The following is a 12,705-nucleotide window of genomic DNA, read 5'->3' as shown; positions in this document are numbered from 1 at the left end:
GAAGAGGAGGTGATTATGGAAGAGAAGGAGAAGAGGGTAGGGTAGGTTAGGTTAGGTTAAGTTAGGCTAAGTTAGGTTAGGGTAGGGTAAGGTAGGGTAGAGTAGGGTAGGGTAGGGTAGGGTAGGGTAGGGTAGGGTAGAGTAGGGTAGAGTAGGGTAGGTTAGGTAGGTTAGGGTAGGTTAGGGTAAGTTAGGGTAAGTTAGGGTAGGTTAGGTTAGGTTAGGCTAGATTAAGTTAGGCTAGGTTAGGTTAGAATAGATGCCTTCAACCTCTCCACTGTGTTTTAAGACCTCAGTATTTCATTATACTTGCCGTCAGACGATTTTATTCAAAGGGTCATCCCTCCGAAGCGACAGCTAAATACATTTCCATGGAGGGAGGGGTGGCATGAAAATTAATAAAATAGTTCTGTGGAAACCAGAGTAAGAGTTAAAGTGCCACCCGGTGCGGAAGTGGCAGGTGGTAGACAGGCTGCAATCCTTCTACCACCGGGGGGAGGGAGAGTGATACGGAGATGAATGAAATCGCCAGGCGGCAGTCAGAAGAAAAGGAAAAGTACGGCCACCCGCTATGGAAAGACCTACGAAACCCACGAATATGAAGAGGAAATGGAGGCGATGAGAACAATGGATAGGGAGCACAGTGAGCAAAGACACTACTCCATCCCTGATCTCCTCTGGGCACCGCCACTCCTAGCAGTGACGTCACGTGGATAACACCGACTCTCCTGCTTTCAAGTCTGAACTGTTCCGAACCGCCGCAAGGCGGATGAGGTCCGGATGGGCGATAGCCCAGAAACCCTTAGAAAAAAAAAAGAGAGAGAGAGAGAGAGAGAGAGAGAGAGAGAGAGAGAGAGAGAGAGAGAGAGAGAGAGAGAGAGAGAGAGAGAGAGAGAGAGAGAGAGAGAGAGAGAGAGAGAGAGAGAGAGAGAGAGAGAGAGAGAGAGAGAGAGAGAGAGAGAGAGAGAGAGAGAGAGAGAGAGAGAGAGAGAGAGAGAGAGCAGGAAGAAGAGGTGATTACGGAAGGGGAGAAGAATAGGAGAAACAAGGAGCAGGAGGAAGGACGAAGGAAAGGGAGTAGGAACGAAGGAATAGGAGGGGAAAGAAGATGGAAAAGGAAGAGGAGAAGGAAGAGGTCGAGGAGGTGAAGAAGGAAGAGTAAGCGAAGGAGTAGGAGGAGGAGGGGAGGAGGAACGAAGGAAAAGGAAGATGGGAAGGAGAAGGAAGTGGTAGAGGAGGTGAAGATGTAGGAGGTAGAGGAGGTGAAGGAGGAAGAACAGGAGGAAATGGAGAAGGATGTGGTGCAGGAGACAGAGGAGAAGGCAGAGGAAGAGGAAGGAGAAAGGGCCTATGTTGTCAGGAGGGGGGGGAGCAAATAAAAGGGGAAATATAACCAGAGAATTACAATCAGGAGAAAGATACTGAAGAAGAAAAAGGTTTGGATATAGAAAATGGTAAAGTAATAAAAGAGAGAGAGCAGTACCAAACAGTAGTAAGTAGTAGTACTTAACAATCGTGGTTCGCAGAAGTGCAAAAACCTTAACCCATTCAACTCCGATGACAAGATGTCTTGTCATTTGGTCAAATAAAACAAAAAATCATAAAACACCAAAATGTTTGATCAAACACCAGAAAAATATGACGTCAATCCTCGCTTCGCTCGCAGCGAAGCGAGGACTGACGTCATATTTTTCTGGTGTTTGATCAAACATTTTGGTGTTTTATGATTTTTTGTTTTATTTGACCAAATGACAAGACATCTTGTCATCGGAGTTGAATTCGTTTAAGTGTAAATGACTTTGGTTACAACCTTTTTGTTTTTCGAATCTTCAAATGTCAACAATACATTTGCGTCACATACTGACAAAGTGAATGGGAAATTAAGATAATACGGATGTTGGACATATTGTTGACATGTTCTTGGGGATGTTTAGAATACTGTAAGCGAATTATTCTTATTCAAATCCACAACTGTTGAATCGGCCCAGTGTGAAGCGGCCTTTAGACACATGTGAGATTCGCGTCGACAACAATATAATCACCATCACCCTTAATCCCGCTATCACCCTCCACAAAAAAAAAAAAAAATCTCACCCTTAACAAATGCAACCACCTTTACTATCAGTGTGTGTTCCATCATAACCACCAAATGTAAACATCGCTGGGTTTACCTTCACACTCACTCAAGACCATAAGCGTATCAAAGAGCCTCACACAGCGCAAGAATGAAAAATATACACAGAAGATTATTAATCATAACAAGATGCGATCCGATATCTCGTGCGCTAAATCAGTCTCTTGTAAAGAGAATTTTTCGACGACTCAAAAGCTTTAGTAATATGATGGCCTCTGTACATCCACACACAAGCACTGACGGGCTGAAAGCAGAACAGCTGTTTTCTCTTCTCTAGTAGCTACTTGCTTTCCTTTACACATATACGCACGCACACACACACACACACACACACACACACACACACACATCACACACTAATTGCTGTTGTAATAGATAGCGTAGTGAGCTTTCACGCGTGAAGTCCCCGGGTTCAAGCTGCGCCAACTGACAAGAAAAAAAAAACTCACAAATACTACAAACCTTATATTTCTCTCTTGAAAAAAAGAGATGCTTTATTTACCTAATTGTAGTATAGAAGAAAGGAGCAACATTCTTTAGGTCTCATATCCTATTCTCCAATTCATCATACTTAGCCTCAACTGTATGTATGTATGTATGTGTATATATTCATATTTCCATGAATGTGTATGTACGTATCTCCGTGAGTGGGTATGTACGAACGTATCTATAGATGCATGCGCGTATATATGTACGTAGTACATATGTATGTATGTATGTATGTATGTACGTATGTATGTATGTATGTATGTATGTATGTATGTATGTATGTATGTATGTATGTATGTATGCATCTCCGTACGTGGGTATGTATGTATGTATGTATGTATGTATGTATGTATGTATGTATGTATGTATGTATGTATGTATGCATCTCCGTACGTGGGTATGTACGTATGTATACATACATGTGTGTATATATGTTCGTATGTAAGTATGCATGTATTATATGCATGTGTACATTAATGTGTATGTATGCATGCACGTAATAATGCAGAGGTAATTAGCAGGTGCATGCACGATCTCGATTTTATATCACGTCCAAAGGGTCGAACTTTTATGATCGACATGAAAAAAGAGGGGGGGGAGGGTTATCAATTTCCCCGTTTGGCGGAAGTGTGTTGATTGGTGGAACCCTTGCACGCCCGCAACAGGTCCCTTCTCTCCCTCCCCCCCCCCCGCCCCTGGCAACGCCCTCTCCCTCTCATGACTCCCCCCGCTATGCAAAGGCGTATCAGGTCTTGGCATACAAAACAGCAAGAGACACTTCGGCTGATGAGTCGGGACGAGAAGTGATAATCAACAAATTTTATTAATGAGAAACGGTGAGAGGATATATTTTTTAGCACATGCATTAGTTTGTGCAATCACAAGCATAAGTTTGGCCCACGCTATAGTTCTCATGACGTCAATATGATTTTTTTTTCTTTGCCAAGTACGTGTGTAGTTTTTACCTTATAGTTAGGTAATGTTCCTGAAAAGGTGACAAAAGTTGCCAGACAAATTATTTGAATTTTTTTATCATGAAAAACTCAGATGAGTCAAAAGTTTTGCCCGTGACTGTACACTGTCAAATGAAAAAAAACAGAGCTTCGGGTAATTACGATCTTCCTTTGTTATTCCATTACCTCACGACCCGATTAGTCAGTCCTGGTAAATGAAATCACTACGATGGAGTCCTCCGACTGACTATTCATTCATTAATTCCAAATCCTCTATCGGTTGTAATAGTGATGTATATCTTGTACATCTCCCCGTATTATGGGCTATGAACAGATAATTTTTTATACAGTCAATATTTTAGAGACTTAGTGGCATCCCTACGGACCAGAATCACGAAATATTCTTTTGCGGTTGGAAAATAATTTTCACTCAAAAAAAAAAAAACGTTAACCACTACCCTTCCCTGCCCTCTAGTCTTTCCTTTACCATCTCCATGACTATTGTTCCCATGAATAGAAGCACTGCCCATTACTGTCAAAATACACGCAACCACAGGACAGTCAATTATTTTTATAACTTTCCTATTTCAACGTATACATACGTCACAGTACGTATACTCCACAATACGCCCTGGTTCATATTCGGCCATCTTCAGATGTTAATTCAAACTAGTTCAGACCAATTGTACCCTATGTCATTACGCCTTGTTGACACGGGGCTAGTTTAGTAGTCGCTAGTGCTACATACTGCAAGTTAACTTACCCGGCAAGTAGATGTTGACGGTAGGATAATTTGGAGGCAAGTTTACTAACTTTCCGTTGAACTGGACAAGTAAAGGGGTAGTTTACAAGTCACAAGCACTAGCGGCTACTAAACTAGCCCCGTGCCAACGAGGCTTTAGTAACAAGTTTGTGCATTGCTGAAGCCGATCCCTTGAGAACTAGAAACTATTAGTATTATTTCATCGACAAGATTACACTGATGGCCCTACCTCGCACCAAACTTTGTCCTTCTTGCCCTACCATTTGAGACCCAGTCAACGGTCAATATTCGATGGTTCCATAAATCCTAATTCCGATGGAATCACACACCTGTGTATACATTCCCTGGGTATTTTACGTTGCTATGGCGTCACGAGAATTCTTAGTATAATTTCTAATGGACTGGTGTCTATATTTCTTCATTTCTTCCACATTCCTTGTATGCTTGGTCAAAGGGAAGGTGGGGGGAAGAAGAGGTAGGAATGGAGAGATAAGAGGATAGAATCCAGGACATAATACCTCGACCCAAAATACCTCCAGCCAAACTACCTCCTAAACCACCCATAATACCTCCATGCAAATTATAAGTGTTATGATAAGGCCATTTGGGGATGATATTGTAAACAATATGTAGAGTATAGAATCCTATGGATAGTATCATTAGAGGACTTTTTCATTCAGGATTATGATAGTGTGGTAGATCAAATGAATAATCAATTCTCTATAGAATTTTTTAATCAAAGGAATAATTAATTCTCTATAGAAAATTTTAATCAAAAGAATCAGACAAAACAATACCACGACTTCAATTCACATCTTCACCCATAGGTAATTGTTTAATAAATTGGATACAGTGGTCCTTAAAGTCAGAAGTTAAATCAAATCCATTGGACTGCAGCAGTATTACCGTGAAAATGAAGAGTTCCAGAAGTTTGTCGGGCTGATAGACGGACTCGCGTTTTTACCAGTCGCCGATGTGAAAGATGGATTAGCGTACCTGTCGACAATAGTGCCGGATGACGGATTAGAACTTCTTGGGTACTTTGATGCTACCTACTATGTGAATGGATTATATCGTCGAGTGCGTTCACGTGAGGGTGTGATCCGACTGAAACGTGTGGCTCCTCTGTTTCCTCCCGCAGTGTGGAATGTTCATAATGCGACATTAAATGATGGTGCCCGTATTAATAATGCCTGTGAAGCGTGGAATCATAAATATTTCCATTTGATAGGACATCATCACCCATCAGTGTGGAGAGCGATCGAATCATTCCAACGGGAAAATGCAGCCGTATCTGCATTGTTACAGCAAGATGCCATCGGGCAACGGCCAGCTAAACGAATCCGCAGAAAATATGATCAACTCCAGTTGCGTCTGAAGAACTTGTGTCTGGATTACATCAACAGTCGAAAAGACATTCGTGAATTTCTTGAAGGAATTGGACACAACATGTGAGTTTTAAAGTAATTTCAGTGACTGAAATTCTGGAACTGATAGAATCTTAAATTCTGGAATACGATTTATACTGTTCAACTATATCTATAAAATCATACAATGTTAAGTAATGAATATGTATTAATTTGAAGTGCATTACTTGTGTAATAAATGAAAATTGGCCTATTGTAAATACTTTTCATATGAAATATCTTGTACATGTATTTGTATTGTATTATTCCAGTAAACGCTTTGATCTATGCATCAATGGTTTCTGGTAATTTTTGTTCACTTGACGATTTAGGATTATAACCTTAGTTAAAGGAATGATAATTATTCCAATAAACTTGACAATTTAAGATTATAACCTTCTAAGCAGTACAAGCAGCACAATATTATATCCTACATGTACATATTATATCCTATTATATTCATGCTTATCCCTGTGACATGGAAGGTATATTATGCATGGAGGTATTTTGGGCGTTTTTGGAGGTATTCTGGGTGGAGGTATTTTGGGTGTGGGATTTTGGCCGGAGGTATTTTGAGTGGAGGTATTTTGGGTGTCTACCAAGAGGATATGGGGATGGGGAATGGGAGACTGTATGAGGGAGGGGGCAGGGGGAGGGCTGCCATAAGTGAATTATCTCTGCTTGTACTTGGAGATGTGATGAGTAACTGGGAGTCTGGTGTGTAAAGCAAAGTCTGGGCGTTTTCCACAAGAATGAAATCCTGACTGTATCCATGTTAAGTCTGAGTATTTCACACACATGGGAACATACGCTACTCATGAGCCTTTTATACAATCATGCTGACATACCCGACTGGAATAATGGTTCTATTACATACAGGACTTTCTTAAGCAGCTTGACTGTAGCGAGCTGGCAGAGCTGTTCTTCAATGAGACAACAGCCCACGGCCTAGGACACTTCTGGAACAACCGGCGGAACCCTTTTGGATGTTTTTGGATTGTTGTGGTTATCGTCTTCAGCATCGTGCTGTGCAGCATGGCTTACATGATGATCGCGCAATTTGTCGGACGGCCGCTCAAAACTGAGGTAAGTTTTCCTCTTCCGACACAAAAAGAAAACTAGGTGAAATGACGTGCTATACGTGCTTAGAGATTAAAAAAAAACAGAATCAGTGCATGTGATAAAAAGTTATCATGTGACACATCATGACATTAATATTTTACACGCCGTCTTTGAGATGAACTAATAAGGTAAATCCATGACAAAGTATAATTACTACACTTGCCTCTGGCTTCACCCTCAAAGTCCTATCTCGCACCTCAGCAATCCTTAGGAACACATATTTCTCAACCCTTTCCGATGAAAAGAATCATGAGGTGTAAAGTGAGTCGCATGACCGTGAGGAACACTCACAATTGAAACTCGACTCTTCATACAACTGTGAGAACTCACGGTCAAAACTGTCACACCTCTTCAAACTGGAGCTACCTCCTCAGTTGAATATGGCGTTAGTATAAAACAAACATATACAAATAAATTAAATATGTATATATGTATATATATATATATATATATATATATATATATATATATATATATATATATATATATATATATGATATAAAAACAAATGGTTAAAGGGATAAATAAACAAACAGATAACTAAATAAATTTTGTCTTTTCTTATTTTTCGATAAAGATTAAATTTTCCAAAAACCAATCGATGCGACTACTTTTATTTTTATGGTGTAAAGGGTCTACCGTGCTACACAAACATATTAAAAAGCTGATGAGAACAGCCTTTGTAAATAGAGACCTCTACAGAGTATGAGGATATGTTGGAAAGTCGTTGAAACCATCAATGAGTGGGTCGCGCTAACAAGACCCTCGTAGAAATAATTACCGTAAAATGAATAAGTAAAGAAATAGACAAAAAATAAGAAATAAAACAAATACATGAAGATAAAAAACTCCAATTATGTAAAACAAGTTGGAAATCGCAATACACGAACTTTACCAAAAGCGAAACCACCGTGACATGAACGGGAGGAAGGAATACGACACGGAAGCTTCGAGACGTAAGTCATCAATCAGCCCCTCCAGGAGCGCCACGCATTTCTTATTTATTTTTCTGACGTTATATTACTCTATTCAGTTGTGGGGTGGACTCTAAAAACGGGAATTCAAACGCTCCAAAATATCGTACTGCCTTGAGTGTGGTCTTTTAGCCAAGAAAAATCGTCAGACTTTAGCAAAAAATATATAAATAACTAGATAAAAAATACATATATATATACATATATATATATATATATGTGTGTGTGTGTGTGTGTGTGTGTGTGTGTGTGTGTGTGTAATTTGTATCTAGTTATTTATATATATATATATATGTGTGTGTGTGTGTGTGTGTGTGTGTGTGTGTGTGTGTGTGTGTGTGTGTGTGTGTGTGTGTTTAATTTTTATCTCGTTATTTATTTATATATTTTTTGCTAAAGTCTGATGATTTTCCTTGGCTAAAAGACGACACTCAATGTATTACGATATTTTGGAGTTTGAATTCCCGTTTTTAGTGTTGAGACATTCTGACAGGTTGACATAAGTGGAGTAGGAAACACAGGAGTCTTAGTCTTGAGTTTATTCCTGACTAGTTTTACAGGTATGTTTTTTCAAAGGAATGGTGTACAAACAAGCTGTGGGCATTTTATACATGGGGTGGACCTCACTACCTCCCCGTGTTACCATAGTTGGCGACAAGTGTGAACATTACATATTCATTGTATCAAATGTAATAATAATGATACTGTTTAGGAAGTGAAGATGATGGCAACATTAATGATAACAATGAAAATAATAATAGTAATTGTAACAGAGACAATAATAACAAAAATAGTAATAATAATAATAATAATAATAATAATAATAATAATAATAATAAATTAATAATAATAATAAAATATAATAATTATAATAATAATAATAATAATAATAGTAATAGTAAATAATAGTATTAATAATGATAATAAAAATGATAATAATAATAATGATAATATTGAAAATGAATAATTAATGATTAATAATTGTTGTTACGTATGATCTCCATGATGATCTAGTGACACAGCAACATTTGATCGCTGCTTTATAGGCAAACACTAACTATGAGCTCACAGGGGAGGTCACAGGGGTATGTCTTTCCTGGGTTTTTTGTCCGCTTCTCTTATTATGAAAGTTTTGGGCTGGGTTTTGTCCATTGGGTTTTTGTCCGTTGGGTTTTTGTCCATACCCCGTATTAAATTTCTTCTTGTAAATACTCCTCGCTGCATATTCTAAGACTCCTAAGATAAAACCCAATGATAACTCCTGATTTGGTCTTTTCGTCATGTGTGCTAAAATAGTGGATGAAGTCGTCTTTGTCGGTTTACGGTATACTTCTCACATGCTTTCCAAAATGTTGAGACAGACAGGACTTATCATAGTAAGTGACACAGGGAAGAAAATAGGACACTTGATCACAAAAATCAAGACTAACCGTGACAATAGCATCGTATACAAAATTTCCTGCAATGAATGCGACAGTGCATACTACGGAGACACATACAGAGGACTTAACAACAGACTCAGACAACACAAAGCGGACATTTGGTACCACCGAGAAACAAACGCTCTAGTTAACCACATAGACACAGAGGGACACCTACCAAACTGGGAGGGATTCACCATTCTAGCCAAAGGACTACACAAGAAACGGAACATAATTGAATTTCTTTACATTGCCAACCACAAAAACACTAACAAGAGAACTGGTGACCTGAAATGGACAAAATCTACCGCGACATTTGCCATCCAAGAATGGCTTCCCAGACCCCCCCCCCCGACTCCAAGTAGATACCTTTTTCCCACTTCTGCCTACCCTTTCCAGCTTTCTTTCTTTCACTTTGACGATTCTTCTTATACCATGCTATCATATTTTATTTCACATGCTACTAAATCACGAATCCTCCATTATTTCCATTATTATTATTATTATTATTATTATTAATATTATCATTATCATTATCATTATTATCACCATCATTATTATTATTATTATTATTATTATTATTATTATTATTATATTATTATTATTACTATTATTATTATTATTATTATCATTATTACTATTTTTGTTATTACTATCACTGTTACAATTACTATTATTATTTTTATTGTTATTATTATTGTTGCCATCATCTTCACTTGCTAAGCATTATCATTATTATTACATTTGATACAATGAATATGTAATGTTCACACTTGTCGCTAACTAAAGTAACACGGAGAGGTAGTGAGGTCCACCCAATGTATAAAATGCCCACAGCTTGTTTGTACACCATTCCTTTGAAAAGTCATACCTGCGAAACTAGTCAGGAATAAAATCAAGACTCCTGTGTTTCCTACTCCACTATCACACACACACACACACACACACACACACACACACACACACACATATATATATATATGTATATATATATATATATGTGTATATATATATATATATATATATATATATATATATATATGATGGAAAAAGAAGTCACGGGTCTAGTTCCAAGTTCCTCTATGTTTCTTCACATTCCTCTGAAGAAGCATAGAGCGAAACCGGTCAGGAATAAACTCAGGAACTCGGAGAGACCCGTGATTTCTTTTTCCACTTTCATCAACTTGTCACAATGTACCAGCAAATTATATATATATATATATATATATATATATATATATATATATATATATATATATGTGTGTGAGTGTGTGTGTGTGTGTGTGTGTAAGATGATAACAACAACAATGATAATAATATCAATAATAATAGCAATTATAATATGAAAAAGTAAATCAATACATAAATAAAATAAGATTTAAGTGTTACATTATAAAAATAGTAATAATGAAAATAATAACAATAGTGATAATAATAACAACAATAATGATCATGGTGACAATGATAATAAAAGAATACAAAGTAAATAAACAAATAAACAAAATATATTCAAAACCGTTAACGTTAACGAGTTTTCATTCACGTTCACGAGTTCATGTACTCTGCTACAAGTAATGAGCAATGCTACAACAATGTACAGTCAAGAGCAAAAGTTTTGACCCATCCAGAGTTCTCCATGATACAAAATTCAAATTCTTTGTCTGACATTTTTTTCATCTATTCAAGAAAATTACCTCAATGTAAGCTAAATACTTCATAGGAAAATATATTACGTGTTCGAAAAAAAATCGTATTGACATTGTTAGAAGTCACAGGCATTGCCCATATCCTCAACCAACGTATATTGAAATTTGGGAAAATTCGTTAAATCTAACGGTTCTGTAGTTGCTAGGACGACGCCAGAATTCTGTCGTCGCGTCACAAGAGCTGAACAACGAAATCCGACGAAAACTTTATAGGAAGAAACAATGGAGGATGCAGAAAATGCACATTGGAGCTGACTACTTTAAAGAAATTGCATAATGAGTCGATTTACATTTATCTCCAAGTCTAACGATACGAGTCACTTGTCAGTATTGTAAACCTAATGCTTTAGATAGAACGCTCTCTATTTAAGTCTAGGCCGAAGCGCAAACTGAGACGCAGGCGACGCAGCACAGAGTAAAGGCAGACTTCCTCTTGCTGAACTGAAGTACAGTTTGAACTTCTCTCTCACTTCAAATGCTTCTTGATGTACCACTTCAGCCTTTCAAGCAAGAAAGAACTTCAAAATGTAATTCAATTCAACAACAGGACGTCTGCTTTTGCTGTGCTGCGCCTGCATCTCAGTTTGCGCTTAGGCTAACGAAAGGAGACCCGCAAAGTTAACCCTATGCTCTCGATAGAACGCCCTAGCTAAAATGCTTCTGCATGACTTAGCCAATAGACCGCAGGTTTTAACACATGCTTACCCCCGCCCATATCAAAACCACACTCCATTCATCTTGCCATCCGACGATCGTCTACTTCCAGTCTTCTCTTTATCTACCCTTGTACTCCCAGACCAGTCTGATAGCGATGACCGGCGGCATACAACTCCCCTCTATTGCTATATGCAACAGAGACTTCTTCAGTCTAGAGAAGATAAAGAGTAAGTATCATAATGTATGAATAATCCCATATTGATTAAAACTACAGCTACGATAACCCGAATCTATTCACAAGGTATACTTCTTTTTCTGATCATAAACCATGTGAGAGATCTTCATGCTCAGAGAACAGTAGTTCTTCAGTATGTAGTCATGAGCTAAAGTTCTGACCCACGCTACAGTTCTCACACCAATACGATTTTTTCCGAGTACGTAATATATTTTCCTATGTAATATTTAGCTTACATTTAGGAAATTCCTTTGGATAGATAATACAAAAAGCTATCAAACAAATTTTTTTAACTATGCATCATAAAAAACTCTGGGTGGGTCAAAAATTTTGCTCGTGACTGTACATAAATCCTTTTGGACTATATGAATGACATACACTCATAAATTCTTTAAAATAAATGTTCATTTCTTTCTTTTTTCCGGCCAAGAATATAATGTAAGTCCGGAGTTGGCCAGTTACCTCATATTGCTCATGGGGGACACAATGGTCACTCCATCTTCTGTCTTCAGAAGTGAACAGGGACTTGCTCTGCTTGAGCAGCTCCAGGAAGAACTCACAAACACTTTGGAAGTGAACAATATGACTCTGGTACAGCTTGTCTCTGCTATATCGCTCGGGTAAGAACGGAAATGTTGAGGTAAATATAAAATTCTTAGTCATGTCAGCTATACCCGCTAATAGACCTTTTACGTCATATACTTAAATCAAAATTTAAGTCTTCAACTTCACACTACCATCAAAATATCTACATAGAATTTATTGATTGACATGATATGAATATACAATATTTACATAGGAAAATTCACGTGAGATATTAAAACCCCAAAACTCATTTCCCAAAA

At 37.8% G+C, this 12,705-nt stretch overlaps 2 protein-coding genes across 7 annotated transcripts in view; one reads left to right on the top strand and one right to left on the bottom strand.

Annotated features, from left to right (window-relative positions):
• The window catches only part of LOC143025474 (putative D-lactate dehydrogenase, mitochondrial), a 313,466-nt gene that overhangs the window by 255,015 nt on the left and 45,746 nt on the right, over nt 1–12,705 (bottom strand). The window lies entirely within an intron of this gene.
• Nucleotides 1–12,705, top strand: part of LOC143025473 (sodium channel protein Nach-like) — a 120,794-nt gene that overhangs the window by 88,878 nt on the left and 19,211 nt on the right. For 2 of the 5 annotated variants that reach the window (XM_076185193.1, XM_076185191.1), the window contains 3 exons: nt 6,640–6,831; nt 11,735–11,852; nt 12,291–12,480. In XM_076185193.1, the coding sequence (XP_076041308.1) occupies nt 6,781–6,831; nt 11,735–11,852; nt 12,291–12,480 (359 nt within the window). In that variant the 5' untranslated portion in view covers nt 6,640–6,780. Of the gene's footprint in view, nt 1–6,624; nt 6,832–11,734; nt 11,853–12,290; nt 12,481–12,705 lie in introns of all 5 variants that reach the window. The other 3 variants (XM_076185190.1, XM_076185192.1, XM_076185189.1) reach the window with 3 other exon arrangements.

This window comes from Oratosquilla oratoria, chromosome 5 (assembly GCF_046742065.1).
Source record: "Oratosquilla oratoria isolate Oo_2021 chromosome 5, ASM4674206v1, whole genome shotgun sequence".
In the NCBI taxonomy this organism is placed as follows: domain Eukaryota; kingdom Metazoa; phylum Arthropoda; class Malacostraca; order Stomatopoda; family Squillidae; genus Oratosquilla; species Oratosquilla oratoria.
This window is presented reverse-complemented; position numbering and strand designations above follow the sequence as displayed.